This window comes from Carya illinoinensis, chromosome 1 (genome assembly GCF_018687715.1).
Source record: "Carya illinoinensis cultivar Pawnee chromosome 1, C.illinoinensisPawnee_v1, whole genome shotgun sequence".
NCBI classification, from domain to species: domain Eukaryota; kingdom Viridiplantae; phylum Streptophyta; class Magnoliopsida; order Fagales; family Juglandaceae; genus Carya; species Carya illinoinensis.
The window spans coordinates 16,281,227-16,305,877 of NC_056752.1; the positions used below are offsets into that span (position 1 = coordinate 16,281,227).

Here is a 24,651-nt window from a genome sequence, read left to right on the forward strand (position 1 = left end):
AGATCAATTCAGATCATCTTAGCAACCAAACGTAGCAGAGTATCTTTGATAATTTGTAAATAGTAATGAATAACAATGAATAGTCTTAGAACATTGGAGAATAATCGTGTTCCTCCAAGACCCTAACTTGTAGATTATAAGACAACTATTTTTATGGTATCAGCCGATCAAACGTCTCACTAGTATCCAGCGAAGTGCCGCAATTGTTAAATCCGACTCATAAAATATTAATTACGATTCATTTGGACAGATTTATCATCAGTATGCATACAAATGATTCTTATTTTAGCAATTTGCAACCTCAAATCAAAACATAACTTGGCCACGTAAAAAATTGAGTATGGTGACTCCATTTTCCAAATTATCATGAACCATACAACAAAAAACAGATCATATTAGGGTCCGAAAATCCACTCAATGGCCTTCCACAATATTAATTTAAGGAAAGTTTCATTCCGAATGTATTCTCAGCTCTTTTTTACTATTCCAATGTTGTTTCTAAAATAAATAAATATCTTGGTAGTCTTAAAGAGCTGATAACAATAAGATTATTAATTTATATGTAGTCATTTTTATATATTTTTTATATATTTTATTAATATGATTAGATGTATCATTTTTTTAATATAAAATAATTATTTTAACTAATCATATTAATAAAATATATAAAGAGAACATAAAATGGCGGTATGTAATAGAATTTAAAAATATAATAAAAATAAAATAGTAAAATTATTAATATTTTATTATTATAAAAAAATAAAAAAATAATTCAATATTAGAGTATGTTTTAAATAAAATAAATAAAAAAAAATTGAGTTTTCCTTTACCCATTCGAATGCTGATGCATCCGGTTGGAAGAACATCCAATAGTCGAGCCCTTCGTCGTCGACCTCAGAGCTGCGATCTAAATTTCTAATGGATGGTGAAACGACAAGCAATGATAATAGCTTTAATAACACTACGACATGACCAAGAACCTCACGATCACCGAAGTATCACCCCCGGCAATGGAACTCGACCTCGACTCGTTCCTTGATTCTCACCTTACCAGCGACGATGACGGCGGCGACGAAGACGACGACCTCAACACTGTTCCTCACCGCACCATAGACGAAATACTCAACGCCTCCGATTCATCCACTTCATCTTCCCCTCCGCCATCCCCACCGCCCACTCATCCCCGCCCTTTTGGCCTCAAACAGGAAGTCTCGGAGTCCGTAAACGATGCCGTCTCAGTCCCCCCCACAAAACCACCCCCTGAGTCTTACATTACGGAAACCCTAAGACCGGATGGAAACCCCTCGTTTTTGTCCAAGCCCGGACTGTTCAGTCGGGCCCGACCCGGCGGTGGTTTCTCTGAGGATCCGTTTAAGAAGTTCCCGAACTCGCGAGCGTTGCCGTCGCTGTTTGGTGGGGTGAAATCGAACGCGAAGCCCGGGGCTGCTTTGGCAGCTGCGGCGGCGGCCTCGAGGGCTCTACCGACTCCTCACGCGGCTGCGATCAAGTCGAGGAGGGCCGGGACTGGGAGCTCCCATAAGGCTCTCGACGATTCCGAAGTGGGTTCAGATGGATTGGGCTCTTCTAATGAAATTCGAAATGTGAATGCCGTGGAAGACAATCAAAAAATGGGCGACTTCCAGTCTGCTCTTGTGGTGAATGATAAAAGTGGTGGGGTTTACAGAAGAAATGAGGTTTTGAATGGTGTGGAATATGATAGTTATGGTAAGGTTTCTCATAGTAAAGAGGTTAAAAGTGAAGCGGAAGATGCCGTTGAACGGAAGGGATCAAGGGTTAGTGATAGTGAGGAAGAATTGGTGGAAACAAGCACTTCAATTTCAAATACCAATGTAGAACGGATCATTGGTGAAGAGGATGAGAACACTGCGAATTTAGGTAAGAATGCCTGTGTGGTGGGCAGTAACGACTCTGAATTTTTGGATGCTGATGGTTCAGAAGAAAAGGTCCGTCATTCATTGGATGAATTTGATGAGAAAAGGAAGGTTGATCAGGAAGTGACAGTGGTGGCATTGGAAGCACGGAATTTAGATTTAGACAAAGAAATGCATAATTTGAAAGATGATGAGGCGGATCTTGCCGGTGACGAGGAGACAAGTTCGTTGTCTGATATCACCGAGCTTGTGGAAGAGAGAATTGGACAATTGGAGAGTAGGAGATTAGCGGAACAGAAATCACGGGCTTCAATGAAGCCGCTTGAGTTAGCTGAGGAGCTTGAGAAGAAGCATGCTTCTACTGGTTTGCATTGGGAAGAGGGTGCGGCTGCTCAGCCAATGAGGCTTGAGGGCGTCCGGAGAGGATCGACCACATTGGGATACTTCAATATTGATGCGGATAATACCATCACAAGGACTATTTCTTCACATGCATTCAGAAGAGATCATGGCTCACCTCAAGTCTTGGCTGTTCATGCGAATTATATTGCGGTGGGAATGTCAAAAGGGGTGATTGTGGTCGTGCCCAGTAAATATTCGAGTTATAATGCTGACCTCATGGATGCAAAGGTTGCTTTTTCATTTGTTGACTTCTCTTAATGGTTTGTCTTTTATGTTCCTTCGGGATTATATGCTTATTTATGTTATGTTATTTGTTCTTTCTGTTGTCGAAACTTGAGAAGGTTTCGGTAGCTGATTTTGTGTAAATGGGATCAAGGAAGAATGAACTGCTTCACCCTTTCAAACGATATTTAGTAGCCAATTTCTAGTGTCCTGTTTACGAAATTGGAAAACCTGTGAGAACGCTAGTTGATGTCAAACTGAATTTCTTATTTCAATTTTCAAAATGCCCCCATTAATTTCGTACAAAAACCAAGTGTGCTCGATCCTCTACTGGATACTTCAATTAAAAAATAGCTTGATATTACTGAAAGGAAATATTGTAACAGCTTGAGGGGAAAAAAGAACTCTTCGTTGTGTATACTTAGCATGAATGTATTCTGTCATAATGACTATAATTAGCATGTGGCAAGGAATCTTCCCATTTATGATAAATACAGTGTGCAAAACATCTGGCTGTGTTGTATTAATGAAGCTTCCATGGACTTTGCAATTGCATGTTGCATTAGTTACAGTAGATTTGTTGACTTAACAATTAAATAACAGCCATGTTGTTTTTGTTCCAGATGTTGATGCTTGGTTTGCAAGGGGATCGATCGCATTCTCCTGTAACTTCCGTGTGCTTCAATCAGCAAGGGGACCTTCTCCTAGCTGGTTATGGTGATGGTCATGTTACTGTTTGGGACGTTCAAAAATTATCAGCAGCAAAAGTTATTACTGGAGAGCATGCAGCACCAGTTGTACATGCATTGTTTCTGGGGCAGGATTCTCAGGTTACTCGTCAATTTAAAGCAGTTACAGGTGATAGTAAGGGTCTGGTTCTGCTGCATGCCATCTCAGTGGTTCCTGTGATTAATATGTTCTCCATCAAAACCCAGGTAAAATATTTGTTTGCATTATTTTGTGGTTTATGACTGTAGCATTATCGGATTATATACTTATGAGTTGACATCCTCTCTGAATCAATGATGGTATCGTTGCTTGAAATAGTGTCTTCTTGATGGACAAAAAACGGGAATTGCATTATCAGCTTCACCACTCCTTTTTGACGAATTCTCTGGAGCTGCTTCTATCTCTTCTCAGGGAAACAATGTGGTTTCTTCCAGCAGTCTTGGTAGTAGGATGGGAGGTGTAGTTGGTGGAGATGCCGGCTGGAAACTCTTTAATGAAGCCTCTTCTTTTGCTGAAGAAGGCGTGGTCATATTTGTCACCCATCTAACTGCTCTGGTGGTATGAAGCCCTCTGATGATAGGACATATTCCATGTACCTTTTGACTTTTGAATCTTTTCTTCTTTGCGGGTATATCTTGTCCAGATGTTTAAAAAGCCACGTGCATGTGACAGGTGAGGCTTACTCCAACATTGGAAGTCTATGCGCAACTTTCTAAGCCAGATGGTATTCGGGAGGGTTCTATGCCTTATACTGCATGGAAATGCATGACACAATCGCGTGGTTTGCCTACTGTTATTTTTTGAATTTGTCTAGTGAACTTCATTTTGAGATATTTTATTTTAATAAGATTTGAATTTGTTTCAGAAAATATGCCGCCGGATGCAGCAGAGAGAGTTTCATTGCTTGCAATTGCTTGGGATCGGAAACTTCAGGTTGCAAAGTTAGTCAAATCAGAGCTAAAAATATATGGGAAATGGTCTCTTGATAGTCCAGCAATAGGTCTGGCTTGGTTGGATGATCAGGTACATATACATATATATATTGTCGTCTTTTATATGCTATTAATGTTATTCTGTTTACTTATATTAGTTCAGGATTTTTTTCTGGTAAAAAACCATAATTGTCTGCATGAAGTATGGCATTACTTTTCTGCATATATGGATGAGTGAGTGTTTTATACTTTTCCAGATGCTGGTGGTTCTCACATTGGTTGGACAACTTTGTTTGTTTGCCAAGGATGGAACTGTGATTCACCAAACAAGTTTTTCTGTTGATATTTCCGGAGGAGATGATCTTGTTACGTATCATACTCACTTCATTAATATCTTTGGAAACCCTGAGAAAGCTTATCACAATTGTATAGCTGTTAGAGGGGCTTCTTTGTACATACTTGGACCTACACACCTTGTTGTTTCTCGCCTTCTCCCATGGAAGGAACGAATTCAGGTTCTGAAGAAAGCAGGTGACTGGATGGGTGCACTAAATATGTCAATGACACTTTATGATGGTCAAGCTCATGGTGTTATTGACCTCCCTAGAAGCTTAGATGCTGTACAGGAGGCCATAATGCCATACCTGGTAGAGTTGCTATTGTCATATGTAGATGAAGTATTTTCTTATATTTCGGTGGCATTTTGCAACCAAATTGGAAAAATGGAACAGCCGGACAACCCAAGCAATAAAGGCAGTTCTGTGCACTCTGAAATAAAAGAGCAATACACTCGCGTTGGTGGAGTTGCAGTGGAATTTTGTGTTCATATCAAGAGGACTGACATACTTTTTGATGAAATTTTCTCCAAGTTTCTAGCTGTTCAACAGAGAGGTATATATCAGATACATGTGTATTATCAGGTTAAATGCTTCAATTACTATGAAGTTTCAATATCTTTTGAGGTCTTCATTTTTGAGTGCAATATGGTAACTCAATCTGTGGCAATCATAAACTCAAAACCCAAGGATAGAAAGTTGTCCTTTCAAATTTTTTTTTTTTTTTTAATCTTCAATAGGGCCAGACAACGTCAGATTACTATAGGTGGGCAACAGGACATGTTTAGATGTTTGGGAAATATGAACAATTACAACAATATTCCTGGCAGGCTTTCTCGGTGACGAACTTTTTCTACCAATATAAATATTGTTTTTTTTATGCATTTTCGAGTTATTAAATGGATGGCAAGGCTGTTCAACTCTTCTTCTAGCACCTTGAGAGTATTTGAATCCATGTTGACTTTTGGTGTTTCTTTTTTATATAGTTTGTCTCTGCTGCTGTTTGACTGTCTATGAAGTTTGTGTATTCTTCCATATTTTCGGAGTGACATACAGTAATTTGTACATTTTTTAGTCTTTACACTTTACCTTTCGGTGATTTACCTTTTTTCATTACATTTCCAGAAACATTTTTGGAGCTCTTGGAGCCATATATATTGAAGGACATGCTTGGATCTCTACCTCCTGAGGTATTTCCTGATGTTCAAGTGTGTGGCCACATTGTGAGCTTACTAACTAATTGTGTACATCCTTTTTTTTTTTTTTTTCCGAAGATTATGCAAGCACTTGTAGAGCATTATAGCAGCAAGGGGTGGTTACAGCGAGTTGAACAATGCGTCCTTCACATGGATATCTCTTCCTTGGATTTCAACCAGGTCTTATTTTTATCTGTGTTAATTGTTTTCCTTGTTGAACTGAATCCATTTGCTGTGATTTGTTAACTTGACTCTATGATGTTTTCTTTTCCTTGAAGGTTGTCAGGTTATGTAGGGAGCATGGATTATATGGTGCGCTGGTGTATCTCTTTAACAAAGGATTGGACGATTTTAGGGCTCCTTTAGAAGAGCTGTTGGTGGTCTTACAAAATAGTCAAAAGGAAAGTGCTGCTGCACTTGGGTATGTTGCCTTTATCTGTGTTCTTTGTGTTGTAATTCATTGATCATGGAATATTTCAAGTATCCTGTTTTCTTATTCTAGTTTACTCTTGTATATGCTGTCATGTCAATTTTAGTAAGTCTTAGTTTAATCACTTATTTTTATTTCTTTTCTGGGGGTTGGCAGACTTAATGAAGTGTTTTTTTTTTGGGGGGGGGGGGGGGGGGGGGGGGGGGAGGTGGTGGGGGTGGGGGATTTACATATATCAGATTACCACTTATAAAAAAAAAACATATATCAGATTACCAGAAGAATCTTGACAGGAAAAAAAAAAAAAGTCCACATTTCAAGGAACTGTAACCAGCATGTAGTATAACATCGCATAGTAACATATTATTCTAGGAACTGCAAATAACCCTAATCTTAAGAAGCCTCCAATCAGTTGATTTCAATGAGGGCTGCAGCCTAGGCCTATGTGGCGTGGAGGAGTTGGAGTCATTTGGACTTGTCTATCAGTGCACAAGTGTGATACCCCATACTAAGTAGTGAGTGCAGGTGGTATATTCCCTACATTACTTGGGAGGGAGAAGTTCTTGTTCTTTATAAAGATCAATGAGGCTCCAATTGTACCCGACTAGTCTTTTGGAGTGTGGCCCAAATGCAGCTTCATCTCCCTTGGAGTGTTACAGAGAGCTTGCTTGCTTTGTTTTTCCTTCCCCTTTCCTCCTGCACTTCAGTTTTCTAATTATAATATGTGATTGTATGTGTAGTCCTCACTGAAAAATGGTTTTGTGAGAACACATATAAAAGACACTTTTCACTTGTTTGTATTTTAACTCTACCTTAGTGAAGGCTGCTCATATGGGGCACATGCTATTAAGAGGTTACAAATCTTTACTTATCAAAAAAGAAAAATCTATCAAATAGTGCATCAAAGCATGACTCTTTAACTTTGGTATTATTCCACAAGTGGTTAGTTGGTAAACATATACTGGAAAGGTACTAAACTTCTTATTAAAAAATCTTGGGGCATATGACTGTTATGCAAGTGTCTTTATAGTCAGAAATAAGTTTCTTTTTGTAGAATGGTGTTCAGAGAGCCATCGAAAATATATTTGCAGAGTCATAGAATTGGATGAATCAATTTAAATATAATCAGAACTTTATTACTCAAATGCGTGTTTTTCTTTAAATTGGATGTCTTACAATCCCTCCCCCTTCCCCTGGGGGACTAGCTAACCCAAAAAAGAAAAACAAAGGTAAAAGAATATAATGAGAGAGACAGACAGTGTTTACTTATAAAAAAAGAGAGTCAGAGAGCGCTGACTATTATGCCTTACTAGATCCTAATAGCATTCTAACCGAAAGGTATTACAGGGAGATAATATGTTCCATTATTTACATTTTGGCCTCTTATGATCGGGTTCCTTTTACCACCTTGACGTAGTCACCTTTTACAGTTTTTCTTGCTAACAGGTACAGGATGCTTGTTTATCTGAAATACTGCTTTTCAGGTCTTGCTTTTCCACCAGGTAAGGATTTATTGCTGGCAGACATTTTTGAATCGTTGTTGAAAGATACTCTGTGCAAATGAATGTAAAAACTTTTCCATGGATCTAGAACTGACAGATTATGGAAAACTAGACACATTTGTGACTAGTTGTCTTGTATTTTCCTTTGTCTGTGATATGTTGTGTGTATGCATGTCATGCTAATTTCGTCCAATTTTCAATGTAATCCTTTAAGCATGCTTGATGCAGACATGAATAAAGAGGTTCCGGCCTTGTTTGTGTAACAAGGTATTTTCAGGTATTCTCAAATATTTCCTTTCCAAACATCATTCAAACGCAAAACACTTTTCAATTTCAAATATTCAACCTTTATTTTTTGATAAGTAATTTCAAATCTTCAACCTTTTCATCTAATCATTATCTAAACACAAAACACAATACAACTTTTCCCAAATAAAACTCAAAAAATAATATAATTTTTTCAAATTTCAAAAGAAAAATTCCCTTTTGAGCAGGAGGTTGAAAGGCTCCCCAAAGACCCCAATCTGGGTGGGAAGGCATCCAAAGCCTACAGGTGGGTCGCTCCTAGCTGATCTGTGGTCCTTGCGAATAAGGCACCACGGTGAATGTGACAAATTTGCTTGTGGAGACGTCTTTTACCACGGGGATTAGTCGAGAACCAAAGCCTTATCTAGGGCAGTGAAAGTTCTTGGATACCTCGTCATCAAAAAAATTTCAAAACAAAAATTATATTAAAAAATTATATTCAAACAAATTTTTAAATATATAATGTTTTTATTGAACTTTTTCTCTCTTATTTCTCAAAACCCAATGAAACATCTTAATTTAAACCTTTTCACTACTATTAACAAACTATTTTACTACTATTTAAAGATATTCTGAGATTTTAAGTGTCCAAATGAGCCCTCAGTCACTGTTTGTATGTGTCCAATGTTGGCCGCATAGAGTTTTCACCATGCGGGGCCCGCATGCATTGCCTGATTGATGTGAGGCTTGTGTGTTTAATAGTTGGTTCGTAAGTGGAATATAATTTTGGTTTAGTTTTCTAATTGAATGTAACTTTTTAATGATTGGAAGATCTGTATTCATAAATAAAACAAAGATTAGAAGATCTGTAATTTCATTGCTAATCCTGCATGTTAAGGTTATTTTAGTAATTGGGTTGAGCTTACAAATCTTTTAATGTCTTGGGTGTGTTTCATTGGAGTGCACGTTAATCTTTTATCAGATCATTTGTTCATCCCAGGGCTGTGCACAGAACCATTAGTGCCTGTTTTGGAACAGGCTCATGCAATTGCTTCTTCTACATAATTGGGGGGAATCATGAGTGGCCCAATTAGAGGGAAAGGCTAGTGAATTTTCTTGTGGGGATGGTTGGGTGTTGGGATCTCCTATAAATATGCCTATGGAACTAAATGATCTTTTGGGGGTTGTTGGTATTCAGGAGTATTTGTTGTGTTGTAACCTCTGGGCAATGTGTCTCCCTCTGAAGGGTGAGCTGGAAGGTATCTCTGATTGGGTCTTGTAGAGTATCAGAACTTTCCATCATGCTCTTAGAGTCTTCTGCGACGGGTTCAAAGAGGGAGCTTATGGCCTTATTACAGACACTGAAGCTAGTAGAATTTCAAAGCCCAAGGTGTTATTTTCTAGTCCTATATCAGTTTCTAAGAGTCTAAGGGATTCAGAAAGGTTAACATGCTCCATTAATAATGGTTTCAAAAATGGTAACTCTAGAAGTGGTAGAGCTAAAGGGAGGGGCTCTCAAGTTTGTTTACGAAGCTCAAGATATTATGATGGAACTTTAGGGGGACTGACTGATGAAGGGGATAAGTGATTCTGTCTTGGGACATTACTTAGAGATTGGGAAGATGATATGGTTTGTCTTTAGGGAGAAAAATTGAAACATGTGTCCTGTAGTGTTGTCTTGAACCTGTGGAATGGCTAAAATGTGGATTGGTGTTGCTTGGACTCTCGAGGAGCTGTGGGAGGTATCTTATTTGATGTGGGATAGTAGGATAGTGGAAAGGATCGATACTTTTGTGGGGGAAGTTACTGTCGCATGTTCATTTTGGGGCATGGAAACAAGTTTGAATGGGCTTTTGCTGGGGTATATGGTCCCAGTTGGGATAATATGAGAAGGTTTCTTCAAAAGGAACTAGCTGGTCTTATAAGTTGATGGAACTTGCCTTTCTGTATTGGGGGAGGTTTTAATGTTACTTGCCTCCCTAGCGAAAAGTTGGGTGAAGCTCACTTTTTTCCTATTATAATGGAGTTCTTAGGTTTTATATTTTATTGGTTTGTGGATGGTGGGAGGGGCTTGTACATGGTCACATAGTTGAGACATCCTTATTTGATTTAGACTAGACACTTTCTTATCTCATCTTTGGGAAGCTTATTTCCTGCTGTCTCTTAGGAACAATTTATTAGAATGGGAAATAATTAGTCCTAGGGTGTGCAAGCCACGTGCACTCCCTTTGAAAAAAGGGGCAAATCTAGGACCCACATGAAAAAACTCACTTTTTAATGATGGCCCCCACTTTTTTTCAAAGGGAGTACATGGTGCTTCCACACTCTAGGACTGTATCTAGCATTATTTTATTAGAATTGGCTCAGATCGTTTATTATTACTTATCCAAAAATAAAAAATAAAAAATTGAGATCGTTTCCCAATTCTTATTTGCTTGTGGGGATGTTCGAGGTGGCACGATCTTTCAAGGTTGAAAATATACGGCTACTTTGAATGATTTGCATTGAAAGCAAAGCAAAGGTGTTTGGTGGGTATATTGGGGTGGCAAGATTTTTCTTTCTATTTTCAAGGTACCCCAAGCTATACTTTGGCACATAAACTTTAGGCTTTAAAAGATGACCTTGGTGTTTGGAATGGCAGGTGTTTGGTGACATTAGAAAGAAGAAATAATATTCTAATTGAAGAGTTAAAAGGACTTGATGTGATTGTGGAAGATAGACATCCATGTGATGAAGAGTAGTCGAGGGAAGTAACACCTAGGGGTTGACTCAAGTGGTAAAGGCCTTGAGTTTGGGGGTATGCTCCCCCCCCATATCTAAGGTGCAAATTCCCTTGGGTGCAAACAATCTCTAGGGGTCATTGGAATGAGAGATTTTCTCTTTGAATTACCTGATGTGCACTTGTAGGAAACTCCTTGCCGAGTGCCTGTGCATCTCCGGGATTAGTTGAGAATTTGTTCTTGGACATCTGGTGCCAATAAGAAAAAAAAAAAAAAAGTAGTCGAGGGAGGTAAGACTTTTTTTTTTATAAGTAAATGATTGTATTAATAAGAATAGGCATAACCTAAGTACCCAAGAAGGTATACAAAAGGTGACACCTACTTAGGAAGAAGAAATGGAAACAAGATAGTTGTGAAGACCAAGGCCATTAAAATCTACAGCTATGGCTATAGAAATAAAGTTCTAACAAAAAGTGACATAAGTTCCTCTAATGAGCACTCCTTGTCTTCAAATGTCTAGGCATTTTGCTCCTGACATAAGCACCAATAAATACAGATAAGAACTATCTTCCACACGGCTGTGATTTGTGGGAGATAGGAACTACCTTCTAGATTTGTCCAACTAGCCAAAAGTGCAAACATTGTGGCAGACGTAACCTAAGCTAACTCTACTCTGGAGAACACATCATCCTGTAACGCTCTAGCAGTCTCACAATGCAATAGAAGATGATCCACGGTCTCGCCACTTTTCTTGCACATACAACACCAATCTACTATAATCACTTTGCGTTTCCGTAAGTATCCATTATCAAAATCTTACCTAGAGAAGTTGTCCAAGCAAAAAATGCCGCTTTGGGTGGTGCCTTATTTTGCCAAATCCTTCCTTTCTCCATGGAAACTGATTGTTCTACGATTGTGTGAGAAAAACTTATAGAAAGAGCAAACCGAGAATATGCCTTTACTTACGGGTACCCACCACAATGTGTCAGCTCCTTGAGTGCTCGGTCTCATGGAGTACAAAAGACTAAAAAAATCCTCAAAGCTGCCAACTTCCCAAGCTTGGGCCGCCATTGGACTTGATCACCAAATAGCACCACAAAATCAGCTCTTGAAGCTTCTTTCTCACATGCAAACCTGAAAATTGAGGGGAATGAATCCTTAAAGGTGTTATTTCCACACCATAGGTCGCTCCATAATTTTATTCTAGAGTCATCTCCCAGCACAAGTCTAGAATGACGAGTACAAACCCCCCACCCACGTCTAATGTGCTTCTAGACTCCTACTCCATAGGCCCATGTACCTCTCTAGTGCACCAACCCCCCACAAACCTCCATATTTGCAGTCAATCACCGACTTCTATAAGGCTTCCAGTTCTATTTTATATCACCACAACCATTTCCCAAGTAAGCCCTATTGAAAATCCTTATATTTGTATTTCCCACCCACCAGAAGAGATTGGGGAGCATACCTTATCCCACTTGACCAGATGAAATTTGAAATCATCCCCCACACCACTCCAAAGGAAATCACGATGAAGTTTGTCAATACGGGTAACCACACTTGCTAGAATTGGGAACAAAGACATGAAATACATTGGTAAATTAGAGAGTGCTTTTGATTAAGGTGATCTTACCACCTTTCAACAAATACAATCTCTTCCAACCTGCCAATCTACGTTCAATCTTCTCAATAACTGTATCCCATATTGATCCCCAATGGAAGACCAAAGTAACTCATGGGAAGAGAGGAAACCTTACATCCAAGAGTGTTAGCCAACTGTTAGATGTTGTGAACGTTACCAATTGGCACCAATTTTGATTTGTTAAAGTTCACTTTTAGGCTTGATGCCGCTTCAAAACAAAGTTAAAGTGCCCTCAATGCCCGAATCTTGTTTTGTTCTGCCTTACAAAATGTCAGTGTATCATCTACAAACAATATGTGAGATATATTAAGAGTACCCCTATTGGGGTTACCAACAAAGAATCCAACCACAAAACCACTGTTAACAAAGGTTGAGATCATTTTGCTAAGTGCCTCCATAACAAAGGCAAATAGGAGTGGGGACAAAGGATTCCCTTGTCTTAGGCCTAGAGAACTGCTAAAGAAGCCAACTAGACTAACATTCACCAACACAAAAGACTTCACCATTGATATGCACCATCTAATCCATGAGCTCCGTCTCTCCCCAAATCCACACCTCCCAAGCAAGTAAAGTAGAAACTACCAGTTGACATGATCATAGGCCTTCTCCATATCCAATTTGCATAGGATCCACGGATTGCCAGATTTTAATCTACTATTTAGGCATTCATTAGCGATGAGAACTGAGTCCAAAATATGCCTACCCCTTTCAAATGCATTTTGGGGTTTTGTAATTATCTTCCCCAAAACCTTCCCTAGGTGGTTTGCAAGCACCTTGGAGATGATATTATACGCTCCATCACAAGACTAATGGGCCGATAATCCTTCACATCCGATGCCCCAATCTTCTTAGGAATAACTGCAATAAAAGCGGCATTGAGGCTTTTCTCAAATTTTCCAATTGAAAAAAATCCCTAGAATTCATTAGATCCTCCTTCACCACATCCCAACATAATTGAAAGAATCCCATAGAAAACCCACCTGGACCAGGTGCTTTGTCTTTGACCATTATCCTCACCACACTGTGAACCTCTGTCTCCTCAAAGGGCTTCTCCAACCAAGAGACATTCTGCAGCTCAATGCACTCAAGGGCTAGTCCATCAAGCTTTGGGCGCCACCCCACTTGCTCAGAAAGCAAGTGTTCAAAAAAATTGGCAACATGCTCTTGAATCACAGAGGCCTTTGTACAAGTCACTCCATCTATATTCAGCATCTCGAATCACAGAGGTAAGACTTATTCTTGAGTTGGAGAGGATAATCCTTATGGAGGAAATATGTTAGAGGTGAAGATTGAGGGTGTTTTGGCTTCAAGGAGAAAATTGTAAAAAAATTTCATCAGGCAGCTAATTCACATAAAAGAAATAATTCCATCAATTCTTTATCTATGGATGGTGGAGTTGCCTTTACCCTTTGGTGATTAGTAATGACATTAAACAATTCTAGTGGAATTTGTACATAGAACAATTCTCTTGGTGGCCCAATTGGTGGACTTTCTTTTGCTTCCATTGAGCAGGCAAAGGCCTAGTGGTTGAAAGGCCCTTTTAAAATATTGAGTTGCAGGAGGTTGTGAAACTATAAATGGTAGTAATGCATTGGGTTTGGACGATTATTCCTTGGCATTTTTCTAAGTGTGTCGAGAGGTAGTGAAGGAAGATATCATGTAGGTATTCCATATGTTTCATATGAAATGCATCTTTGAGAAGTGCCATAATGCTACATTCATTGCCCTTATTTCTAAGAAGCATGGGTTGTCATATCAAGGACATAAAGCCCATTAGTCTAGTGGGTGGTGTTTATAAGATCATGGCTAAAGTTACTAGAAATAGAATTTAATTGGGTTTTTCTTTTTCGAAAGTCATTTCCAACTCTCCAAATGCCTTGTTACCGGGAGGCAAATTCTTGGCACGCGCTCATAGCTAATGAATACCTTGATAGCATATTGATATCAGACTAAGATGGGGAAAGCCAGGAGTACTGTATAAATTAGACATTGAAAAGGCTTATGATCACTAAAAAGGCTTCTTAATTTATTGCTAAGGAGATGTGGTTTTGAGGAAATGATGATTGGATTTCTCAATGCATCTTCTTTATGCATTTTTTGGTAGTTATGAATAGTACTCCAATGGGATTCTTTAACATACTTGGTTTACATGGGGGTGGAAATTCATGTTCGTAAGTCATATTCATGTTTTGTCAACTCATGTGTATTAAACTATATGGGTTAACCCAAACACAACCTGTTTAATTAAAGCCTAACAGAACCCATATAAGTAATGGGTAATATGACACAATCTGCATAATTTGTTTAATAATCAACTTTTATTGAGTTAACCTAAACGTGACCCGTTTAACCGGTTTCATATAAATGAGTTGAGCTGACTTGTATATTTAATTTTTAACCCAATTAATATAATTTCATATATAATACAAGGATAACTATATAAGTCATTCACAATTACAATTGGATTAATGTTAAAATATTTTATGATCAATATCCAAACCAATAATATATAAAAAATATATATATTTTTTCATAAAATAAAATTACATATTAACAAAAAAAGCTGGATAGTTTGAGATATTAAGTAGTCAAATACTAATATTAATATTACATCCTAGCAATAACAAAGGCATATAAACTAAACATTTTATAGAAATTGAAAATGGAATTTATTCGTGTTATACGGGTGATTGTTGGTTTTGCGGGTTGACCCGCAATTGACTTGTTTATTAATCATGTTTTGTCTAGTCAATCCATTTTGACCCAAACCCATTTATATCAAACCCAAATCCGGTTATTTCGTGTTGTGTTGGTGTGGGATTCACGGATCGTATCATATATTGCCACCCCTAAGCTCACGTCAACAGGATCCTTTATCCCCCTTGTTTGTGATTATTACAGACCATCTTCTTTGTAAGTATATAGGAATGTTAATTCACTACTTTTTATAGTAACAGGCAATAAGGATTCTATAAACATTTTAATATAAACATTTTAAACCTCAAAAACCATCAATCACTTCACTAAACTTTACTAAACTAATAGAAGTAATAAAGCCAACATATGAAAACTAAGGAAAAACCATAATGTTGCAACACAAGACCTGGTAAAATCCTAGTAACCTATGTGATAAAAAAATTAATTCAGTCTTTGCTAGGTCAAAGGCTCCTATACTGACTTATATAGAAAAACAAAATGGTCTCCTATACTGACTTAAAAAAAAAAAAAAAGGTCTCCTATTTTGACTTTGGCTTGCAAATTTGTCCTCGTCATTACTTGTGACATTTTAAAAGGGTATAAACAAAAATGAATCGTTACTATGTAAGTAGCACATCTTGGTGTAAAAATGTTATCAACTTGGGTTTCTTTGATAATATCTTTATAACACATATTACTTCACATGCACATCGTCAGCAACATTTCGGTTTAAACTTATAGTCACCCACACACATTAACCTTGTGTTTCTAGATTGTGCACTGGTTCGACTAACTGTGGCCCTCAAGGGGAATCAAATCTCTTGGTGGACCACACCTTCTCAAAGTACTTCATATATGACATGATGTTTTGCCTGAAATTGAGTATGAGGCATTCAAACAAGAATACCTTGCTTATTTTGTAATGTACATGTTTTGAAGACTTTTACAACTTCATTTCAATATTCACAGGATGGAAATGATTTAGAAACACTGAAGCAAAAAGTTTCCCTTTTGCAGGACAAGGAGCTCTGCCCCCTACTCGCTTGCCTTCTCTTAGAATAGAACTTCTACAATTTCTCTTAGAAAATTCTGATGCCCTGAACTCACAAGCAGTTTCAAGATTATTTGGAGAAGCATACTTGAATTTGTATCATCTCTTACAGTTAGATACTGAAGCTACTTTAGATGTTTTGAGATGCGCTTTTGTAGAAGATGAAATCCCAAAACACGACTTTTCGTTGCAGGATTCAGCAGATGATGATATAGAGGCAATAAAAGAAAATGATAATGGATGTAAAAACTTATTGGTTCAAGATATGGTGAATGCTCTTGTTCATATTCTTGATAGAGATATTTCCCAAACTGAGAGGTCAGGTGGTAAAGATGTCGTTGGATCATTGGAACACTGGCCTTCAAAGAAAGACATAGGTCATATATATGAGTTTGTAGCATACTATGTTGCATGCAGAAGAGCTAATGTCTCAAAAAGTGTACTGAGTCAGATTATAGAATATCTAACTTCAGAAAATAATTTTCCACCTAATGTTTCTACACATGGTACAATCTCGAAAAGAAGAGAGAAACAGGTGCTTGCCCTTCTAGCAGTAGTGCCTGAGACTGACTGGAATGCTTCTCATGTGTTAGGTCTTTGCGAGAAAGCCCAATATTACCAGGTATGCTTGCTTATGTGACTTATGATGTTTTGCCTGGAAGCATGGTGCCAAAATGTACATAATCTCTGTTTTAGTTACATGTAATATAAGCTCTATTATAATTTTATAGGTTTGTGGTGTAATTCATACTAGCAGACACCGGTATCTTGCTGCTTTGGATAGCTATATGAAGGATGTGGATGAGCCGATTCATGCATTCTTGTTTATCAACAAAACAGTATTAGAGCTGAGTGGCAATGAACTTGCTGTTTTTCAATCAGCAGTCATTTCCCGGATACCTGAGCTGGTTGACTTAAGCAGGCAATGCTTTTTGCAAAATATTGTTTGAAGGCCATGCAGGATCTTTTGTTACTAAGAAATTCATTTACTCTGCATTCAATCTCATACATTTCTGATCCTTTGCAGAGAGGCCACATTCTTCTTGGTCATCGACCATTTCAACAATGAAAGTTCACATATCCTGTCTGAACTTCGCTCTCATCCAAGAAGCCTTTTCCTTTATTTAAAAACGGTCATTGAGGTTCACTTATCTGGTACCCTCGACTTTTCTAATTTAAGAGGGGATGATATTGTGGATTCTTCTGATGCAAGAAGGATGAAGGATCAGTCAAAAGGACTTGAAGATTACTTGGATAAAGTCTCTAATTTCCCCAAGTTCCTGCGTAACAATCCTGTTGAAGTGACTGATGAAATGATTGAGCTTTATTTGGAGGTGAGCACTTGTAAAACTATATATAAAATATGAATTGACAGAGATTTCCTTTGGTAACTTGCATGTATATTTAGGATTTGGAAAGGATTTCACTGGACTGATTTAAAATTTGTTGAGTTGAAAATCCGTTGTTTGGATCATTTATACACATTGGTTCATTTCAAATTCACAAGTTGGAATTTCTCAGCTGGATACTTTAAATGCCTATGCATGATAGTATTTCTCTTTGTACTTGATGATGACTTGGTGCAGTGTTCACTGGAAAAATCAGGCAAAAATGGTATTGCACAGAAAGAAAAGGTATGTAAAAAGAGAAGGAGAGAAGAAAGAGAATGTTTTGCGTCCCAGAGCAAGTATTGCCATCAATTAGATTTCTTTCACACACCTAGTCCTCCCATAAGCCCATGCCTACGCTCACAAACTGAAATCCTCACCACTAGCTGCCGAACCCTAAACTTCACTTAAATTTCACCTATAACTCAGTTGACGGCAATTCTTAGTTTAGGGTGAGGAGAGCTGCAATTTTCTTTGCTTCCAAACAAAACCAGATAAAAAAACAGATTTCATGCCATGATTATGATTGGTTTTTGGGTGAAAGGAATTTTTGCATTGATGAAGAGGGAATGGGGGAAAGAATAAACCACTTGTTTGTGTCATGCTTTCTCATGGTGTTTTTCTTGCTTTCTAAAACCAACTCAGATGAGAAGATTATCTAGGATACAAAAGGTACTGATGGATGTAAGTATTGTGGTTCTGGTTTAGGGGTTTGGGTTTGAGAAAAAAGAGATTCTTGAGTTAGAAGTAACACTCATTGCATCTTTGAAGGTCCCACATTGAAGCCTAGTTAATTTGTCAAATTGCAAGTCGTCGACAAAATCTGGGATCAGTTTTGCGTTTGAAATCTTGGGATGATACAATCAAAATTGAGATCATTATTCATATCCTAATGGTCGGCCCAAAGGCCCCAAATGGAAATGCACTCATCCAAATGAGACAAATATTCTTGTTCTCCAATCTTAAATGAATGTGTTTGTTCAATCTCATCCTGTGTCTTTGAAGTTCTTGTTATTTAGCTTTGTAACTGTAGTCCTCTTTCCCACTCCCCTTCCCTGCACCCAAAAGTATTAATATGCTCAGTTGTTTTTCTTTTGTTTTTTTAATGATTTGTGGTTGGAAATCAAGATCTTGTTTCCTCACTATGCTCATTCTTTGGACATATCATGCCTATTCCTGTATTCATTTTTCTAAAATCTGCTGATTTTGCACCATAAAGTACATTCGTGCTTATGGCCATCTTTATATCTGTCATTTTATCCATTCCTAATGGATCTTATATTGGGTGATAGCAATGAGATAATAAATTTCTTACCATTTACTTTTGCAGCTTTTATGTCAGTATGAACCCAATTCAGTACTGAAATTCCTGGAGACGTTTGATAGCTACCGTGTGGAACACTGTTTACGCCTGTGTCAGGAATATGGGATTATTGATGCTGCTGCATTCTTGTTAGAAAGGGTTGGTGATGTGGGGAGTGCTCTTTTACTTACACTTTCTGGCCTTGATAGCAAGTTTGTTGAGCTTGATACTGCTGTGGAAAGTGTAGTTTCTAGTGTGGCTTCAGGTTCTGCTGCTGGTTTGGAGTATCTCAGGACAGCAATGAATACGAAGGAGGTCTGTAACTTTTAATCAGATATTTAAGCTTCTTGTGTTTGCATATATGACCGTTATGCAACTTCAAATCTGATATTTCCTATATAGGTGAATGAGATACGCAATATATTGAATGCCTGTATTGGACTGTGCCAGCGAAACACCCCTCGTTTGAACCCTGAGGAGTCAGAGACACTCTGGTTCAGATTACTTGACTCGTGAGTCTGATATCAATCAATTTTTTTTTTTTTTAAATTTTTTTACTTATGTTATATCTGCCATAACTTGTTTCTTCATAGCAATATCAGTATATAATTGTCTGCTTTAGCAGCTGCAGCTAATCCTAAATATGGAGGAGAAATCAAATTTGTCTCTGTGATTACGTAGTTTTGACGAACAAAAAGTCCAATAAACTGGTCCTACTTTAATTAGAATGGGGTAAACCGTGAGATGATGAGCTCAAGATGAAATAACATTTATATTTGAAATGGTGAAGTGGGTTACATGCTACATGAAATACTTCTTTCTTTAGGATGAGTTAAGTTTCAGAAGATAAGAAATAAGGTAGTGGTGTACGGTTCTCTCTCTCTTCGATACGTGTGATGGTGAGTGGTGAGATGATGAGCTCAAGTCAAAACAAAATTTACATTTGAAATGGCAGAGTGGGTTACTTGCTACATACAATACTTGTTGCTTCAGGATAAGTTGAGTTCTACAAGATGAGAAATAACATAGTGGTGTAGGGTCCTCTCTCTTGATGCAAGTGTAATGGAAAAGTAGGGTTTATGATTACAATCAAGGGAAATTAAGAAGGCGGCGTGTTTATTGCTGATAATCTTAGAAGGAGAGGATTGTTTATTACTGATTGGTGTGTCATGTGCAAAAGGGATGGAGAATCAGTAAATCGTCTTTTCCTTCATTGTGAAGCGACAAGATTCTTGTGGGATGAGGTTTTGAGCTGGACAGGTTTACATTGGGTAATGCCCAAAGAAGTGTTGGATTTATTGGTAGGGTGGAAGGGTTTGAAGGGCTGTAAGACGGCGGCGTGTGTTTGGAAGATGATTCCCCCTTGTCTTATGTGGTGCATATGGATCGAAAGAAATGGGAGATGTTTCGAAGATAAAGAATGCTCTTTGGGAGATCTTAGGGATTTTTTCTCGAGTACTTTGGGTTTTTGGGCTAAAGGTTATTTAATGGTGGATAATTTTCTGAACCTGTTTTAGTTTTCTGGTGTTTGTTTTCTTTTTGTTTATGGAAGTTGTAGGTATTTCCTTTGTATACATCCTGTGTACTTGGGCTTATGCCTATTTCTTCGAATAAAATTATTACTTATTAAAAAAAAAAAAGAAATTAAGCCTTCAATAAGTAGGGAAATCAAACCTCCAATAAGTTAACAATTGATGGTTAACAACTGTCTTGTATTAGCTACAATGTGTAAACAAATGTATTTGATAAAAATGAAAGACTATTCCAAACTCCCAAACAGTTGGAATTTCCTAAATAATTAAGGAGACAACTTTATTTACTTCCTAATTGAAGAAAGAGCCCTCATAAAATCCGACATGTCTCTCCCTCTCACCCCCATTTTTTCTATCTTTTTAGGAAAAATTACAGTTTGCACCCTGGAACTACCACTGATTTTGCAGTACGTATCATAAACTACAGAAAATTGCAGTTGGCACCCAAAACTACCCAAATTTTATAATTTGTACCCACACTTAGATCTGACTAATAAGATTTGCCACATATACTATCATTTGTTTATCTTAACGGTGAGATCTTAACCAAGCTTTGGTGGTTCGGCATGGTAAATGCCGTTTTTGGTAAGTTTAGGCAGTGAATTGGAAAAATAAAAAAAGAAAGTCTTTTTATTAGGATTGAGAGGGGGGAGATATTGCTGAATTTTACAGTGCGTTTATGCGCTGAATTTACAGGCAGGAGGGGAGGACAGATTACTTTGGACACCTACAGGGAACAAGAACTTCTCAGTCAGATCCCATTACAAGGTATTGACGACTCACTCTTCCAATGCCTTCCCATGGAAGTGCATTTGGAGGAGTAATGCCCCCCTCAAGGTTGCTTTCTTCGGCTGGCTGGCATTCCATGGGAAAATATTGATAGCTGAAAAAGCATGGCCTCTACATAATAGATTGGTGCTTCATGTGCAAACACAATAGTGAATCAGCTGATCATCTCCTTCTTCATTGTGAAGTAGTCAAGGCTTTATGGGATGAAATCTTCACTAGGCTTGGTATTGCATGGGTAATGCCTAAGAGGGTGATATATTTATTGTCATGTTGGAGAGGAATCAGGGGCAATCGTCTCATCGTGGCTGTTTGGAAGATGGTGCCTCTATGCTTAATATGGTGCACATGGAATGAGAGAAATGGTCGTTTCAAGAATAAGGAACACTCGCCGGATGGGTTTAGGGATTCTTCTTTCATACATTGTTGCTATGGGTTTAAGGACTTTTATGTTGCTTTTCACAGCGTGTAGTTTGTAATTAGGCTCATTCTTGTAGGCTAAAAAAAAGAATTTTTTTTTATCAATACCATTCTTGTGTGAACTGGTTCTATTGACTTAATGGATTAAATCTGCATGATTTTCTCTTTCTTTTTCTCGATAGGTGTCTCTCTTGTACCTTTTGTGTACTTGGGTTGCACCTTTTGCACTTTTTTAATAAAGATTATTTTAGTTATGAAAAAAAAATTGTACATTAATTTCTCGTAGGAAGTTATTGTGATCTTACTGATGAAAAATGTAAGCTATTGTGATCTTAAGCATTAAGATTCATGCATGTGCATTTTTTTCAGCGCCAATTATTTACTAAAATTCATTACAGGTTTTGCAACCCTTTGATGGATTCAGAAAATGATGTGCTATCTGGAGGAGAAAATCATGTTCAAATGCTAACTGAATCATCAGCCTCACAAGAGGATGAGGAGGCACGCATAGTTAGGTGGAGAATCTCAAAGTCCAGTAGAGGAGCTCATATCTTAAGGAAATTGTTCTCTCATTTCATCAAAGCAATTGTTGAGGGAATGATAGGATTTGTTCGCCTGCCAACTATCATGTCGAAACTCCTTGCTGATAACGGCAGCCAGGAGTTTGGTGATTTTAAACTTACCATATTGGGCATGCTCGGAATATATGGTTTTGAAAGACGAATTCTGGTATAGTACTTTTTAAGCTCATGATGTGCTTCAGTTGTGGTCTGTCTTTATGTATCCTTTGTGGCATGAATTCATGTATTTCTTTTTGCGTCTTTATTGAGTTTTAACTTTTCAACAGACATGATTAAGTTTTAAAGGTTCTTCATCTGAATTACAAGTTTTTTGGTATGATCGTATGAAGGAGTTTTGTAGTTTAAGATCCATGAATAAAGTTTCTTCCAAATTTGGAATTTATAATCTCCTGAAAACTAATGCAATGAATTTGAAAGTTGTGCATCTAATTATGACAGAGTCGCATGGCATGTTGCGTGTAGTATTTCTGCCATATAAAACCAGATTCATCAAGGCATCGGGTTTTAGACACAAGTAAAGTTATTCAACTTTGTACCAATTCTCATCCAGTATAGAAATTTTAGTTTGACTGCAATTTCTAATTGTGTACATTTACTTTATAAGTAATTACTTGTGTACATTAATTCTTGATCTTCTTGTGATGAATAACTGTTCTTATTCCTTAGTTATTATAATATGACTCAACCGTGATTATTTCAATTGGGAAATGTTACTGTTTTTATTGATGCAAATGATCTACTCTGTTATTTTAGGACACTGCCAAATCCTTAATAGAGGATGATACGTTCTATACCATGAGTTTGCTCAAGAAGGGGGCCTCTCATGCATATGCACCCCGGAGTTTTGTATGTTGTATATGTAATCTCCTACTCACGAAGAATTCCTCTAGCTTCAGCATTCGAGTTTTTAATTGCGGCCATGCAACTCATATCCAATGCGAAGTTCCAGATAATGAGGCATCGGGTAGAGGAGCATCATCTGGATGCCCAATTTGTATGCCGAAGAAGAAATCTCAAAAAGCTAGAAGTAAATCAATTCTTCCAGAAAATGGTTTAGTGAGTAAATTTTCATCCAGACCCCAACAATCACATGGAACCAGTATTCTACATCGGCACGAAAGTGATGCATCCGAGAGTCCTTATGGGCTTCAGCAAATTTCACGGGTAAAAGGATTTTCTATCTTATAATTATCACTATCATTTCTGTTTCCCCCGGCTTCACAAATATTGAAACCTAATAAAAAATTGGATGCTGCAGTTTGAGATCTTGACCAATTTGCAGAAAGACCAGAGATTAGTCCAGATAGAAAACATGCCTCAGCTGAGACTTGCGCCACCAGCTGTTTATCATGAAAGAGTAAAGAAAGGAGCAAATATTTTTACAGGAGAAAGTAGCGATGCCCTTGCAAACATAGAGAAACCAAGTAAAAACAGAAAACTGAGGGAGCTAAGAGTAAAAGGATCGTCTCTTCGGTTCCCACCTTTGAAATCAAGTATATTTGGTGAGTACTGATATTAATTCTACTTGGGGTTGAAGCTTTTGTGATCTGTTCAGCTTTAACACATGGGAAACACTTATATAGGCAAGGAGAAGAGCAAAAGGCTGTAATGCGAGCACGTGTACAGAACATTAACAATACTGGAGATGATGAAGACCATATAGGGCCAGTTTTTCTCTCTCCCTTTTTTTTTTTTTTTTTTTTTCAAATTTTGTTTATATGTACAACTGTTGTAAGTAGAATAAGCTGTGCATTAAATAATATGAAGGTATTTTTTTATGGAAATTGAAATACAACATAATCAAATAGGCTCGTTTTGACAGTGAGATAAGATGAGATGGTTTTAGATGAAAGTTGAAAATTAAATAAAATAATGTTAGACTATTATTTTTTTAATATTATTATTGTTTTGGGATTTAAAAAATTTGAATTATTTCTTATATTTTATGTGAGAATTTGAAAAATATATGATAATAAGATGAGATGAAATGAAATACATTCTGAATCCAAACGGCCCTATTAAGTGATATTTTTTAGACTGGTCTAATTCCAGCTGCCCTTCTTAGGACTGGAGAATAGGTGTATTAGAAAGCAAATGGTAACCAAGAAAGCCAAGAGAACTGTGGAAGATACGTTCTGATTTTTGCCCGAATCAGCTTTTTGAATCTGTGAAAGAAGAGAAACTTGAGTCTGTTAAGAGTGTTAAGTATAAGAAATTATGGAGAAAAAAAATTACGTAAAAGAACAAAAAGGGTAGGCGGAAAATTATATGTTATAATAAGAAGTTACTAAAACTGAAGGAAGTTAGGGCCCTACCGGGTTCGAACCGGTGACCTCTTGATCTGCAGTCAAATGCTCTACCACTGAGCTAAGGACCCTCAATTGTTACTGTTTCTTCCAGTAAGTATTGAATATGTTTTAATTTGAGAGCGTTTCCCAAAATAAAAATTCGTATAACTGATGTCTAAACTCGAGCTCATCCGGAGAAGCAGCGCCACGTTTGAATTCGGATGAGAACAATTGAGTCCACGTATGAATAGTGGATCCTTCCCAAGTCCATCCAAAAGACTTCTTAATTGTTTTTATGATTATTTTTATTTCATTTAATTATTTTCAAATTCTCACATAAATTAAAATAAATAATTT

At 37.5% G+C, this 24,651-nt stretch overlaps 1 protein-coding gene and 1 non-coding gene across 4 annotated transcripts; one reads left to right on the forward strand and one right to left on the reverse strand.

Moving 5' to 3' along the window:
• Positions 1 to 825: 825 nt before the first annotated feature.
• Positions 826 to 23,838, forward strand: LOC122311945 (vacuolar protein sorting-associated protein 8 homolog). 3 transcript variants are annotated; one of them, XM_043126733.1, is made up of 19 exons: positions 827 to 2,522; positions 3,140 to 3,451; positions 3,564 to 3,803; positions 3,918 to 4,026; positions 4,111 to 4,268; positions 4,435 to 5,068; positions 5,638 to 5,702; positions 5,787 to 5,888; positions 5,987 to 6,129; positions 7,585 to 7,640; positions 15,963 to 16,618; positions 16,728 to 16,918; positions 17,024 to 17,330; positions 18,715 to 19,002; positions 19,090 to 19,199; positions 21,824 to 22,154; positions 22,760 to 23,170; positions 23,265 to 23,508; positions 23,590 to 23,838. In XM_043126733.1, exons 1-19 carry the CDS (start codon positions 969 to 971, stop codon positions 23,613 to 23,615), a joined length of 5,937 nt encoding a protein of 1,978 aa, XP_042982667.1. In that variant the 5' UTR covers positions 827 to 968; the 3' UTR covers positions 23,616 to 23,838. The 3 variants fall into 3 exon arrangements, with proteins under 3 accessions (XP_042982685.1, XP_042982667.1, XP_042982677.1); XM_043126743.1 differs by having other exon boundaries at positions 3,657 to 3,803; XM_043126751.1 differs by lacking the exons at positions 22,760 to 23,170; positions 23,265 to 23,508; positions 23,590 to 23,838 and adding an exon at positions 22,445 to 22,533 and having other exon boundaries at positions 826 to 2,522.
• A 473-nt stretch (positions 23,839 to 24,311) lies between these two features.
• Positions 24,312 to 24,383, reverse strand: TRNAC-GCA. Its single transcript has one exon. It is a non-coding gene; the product is annotated as a tRNA-Cys (tRNA).
• Positions 24,384 to 24,651: the final 268 nt, after the last annotated feature.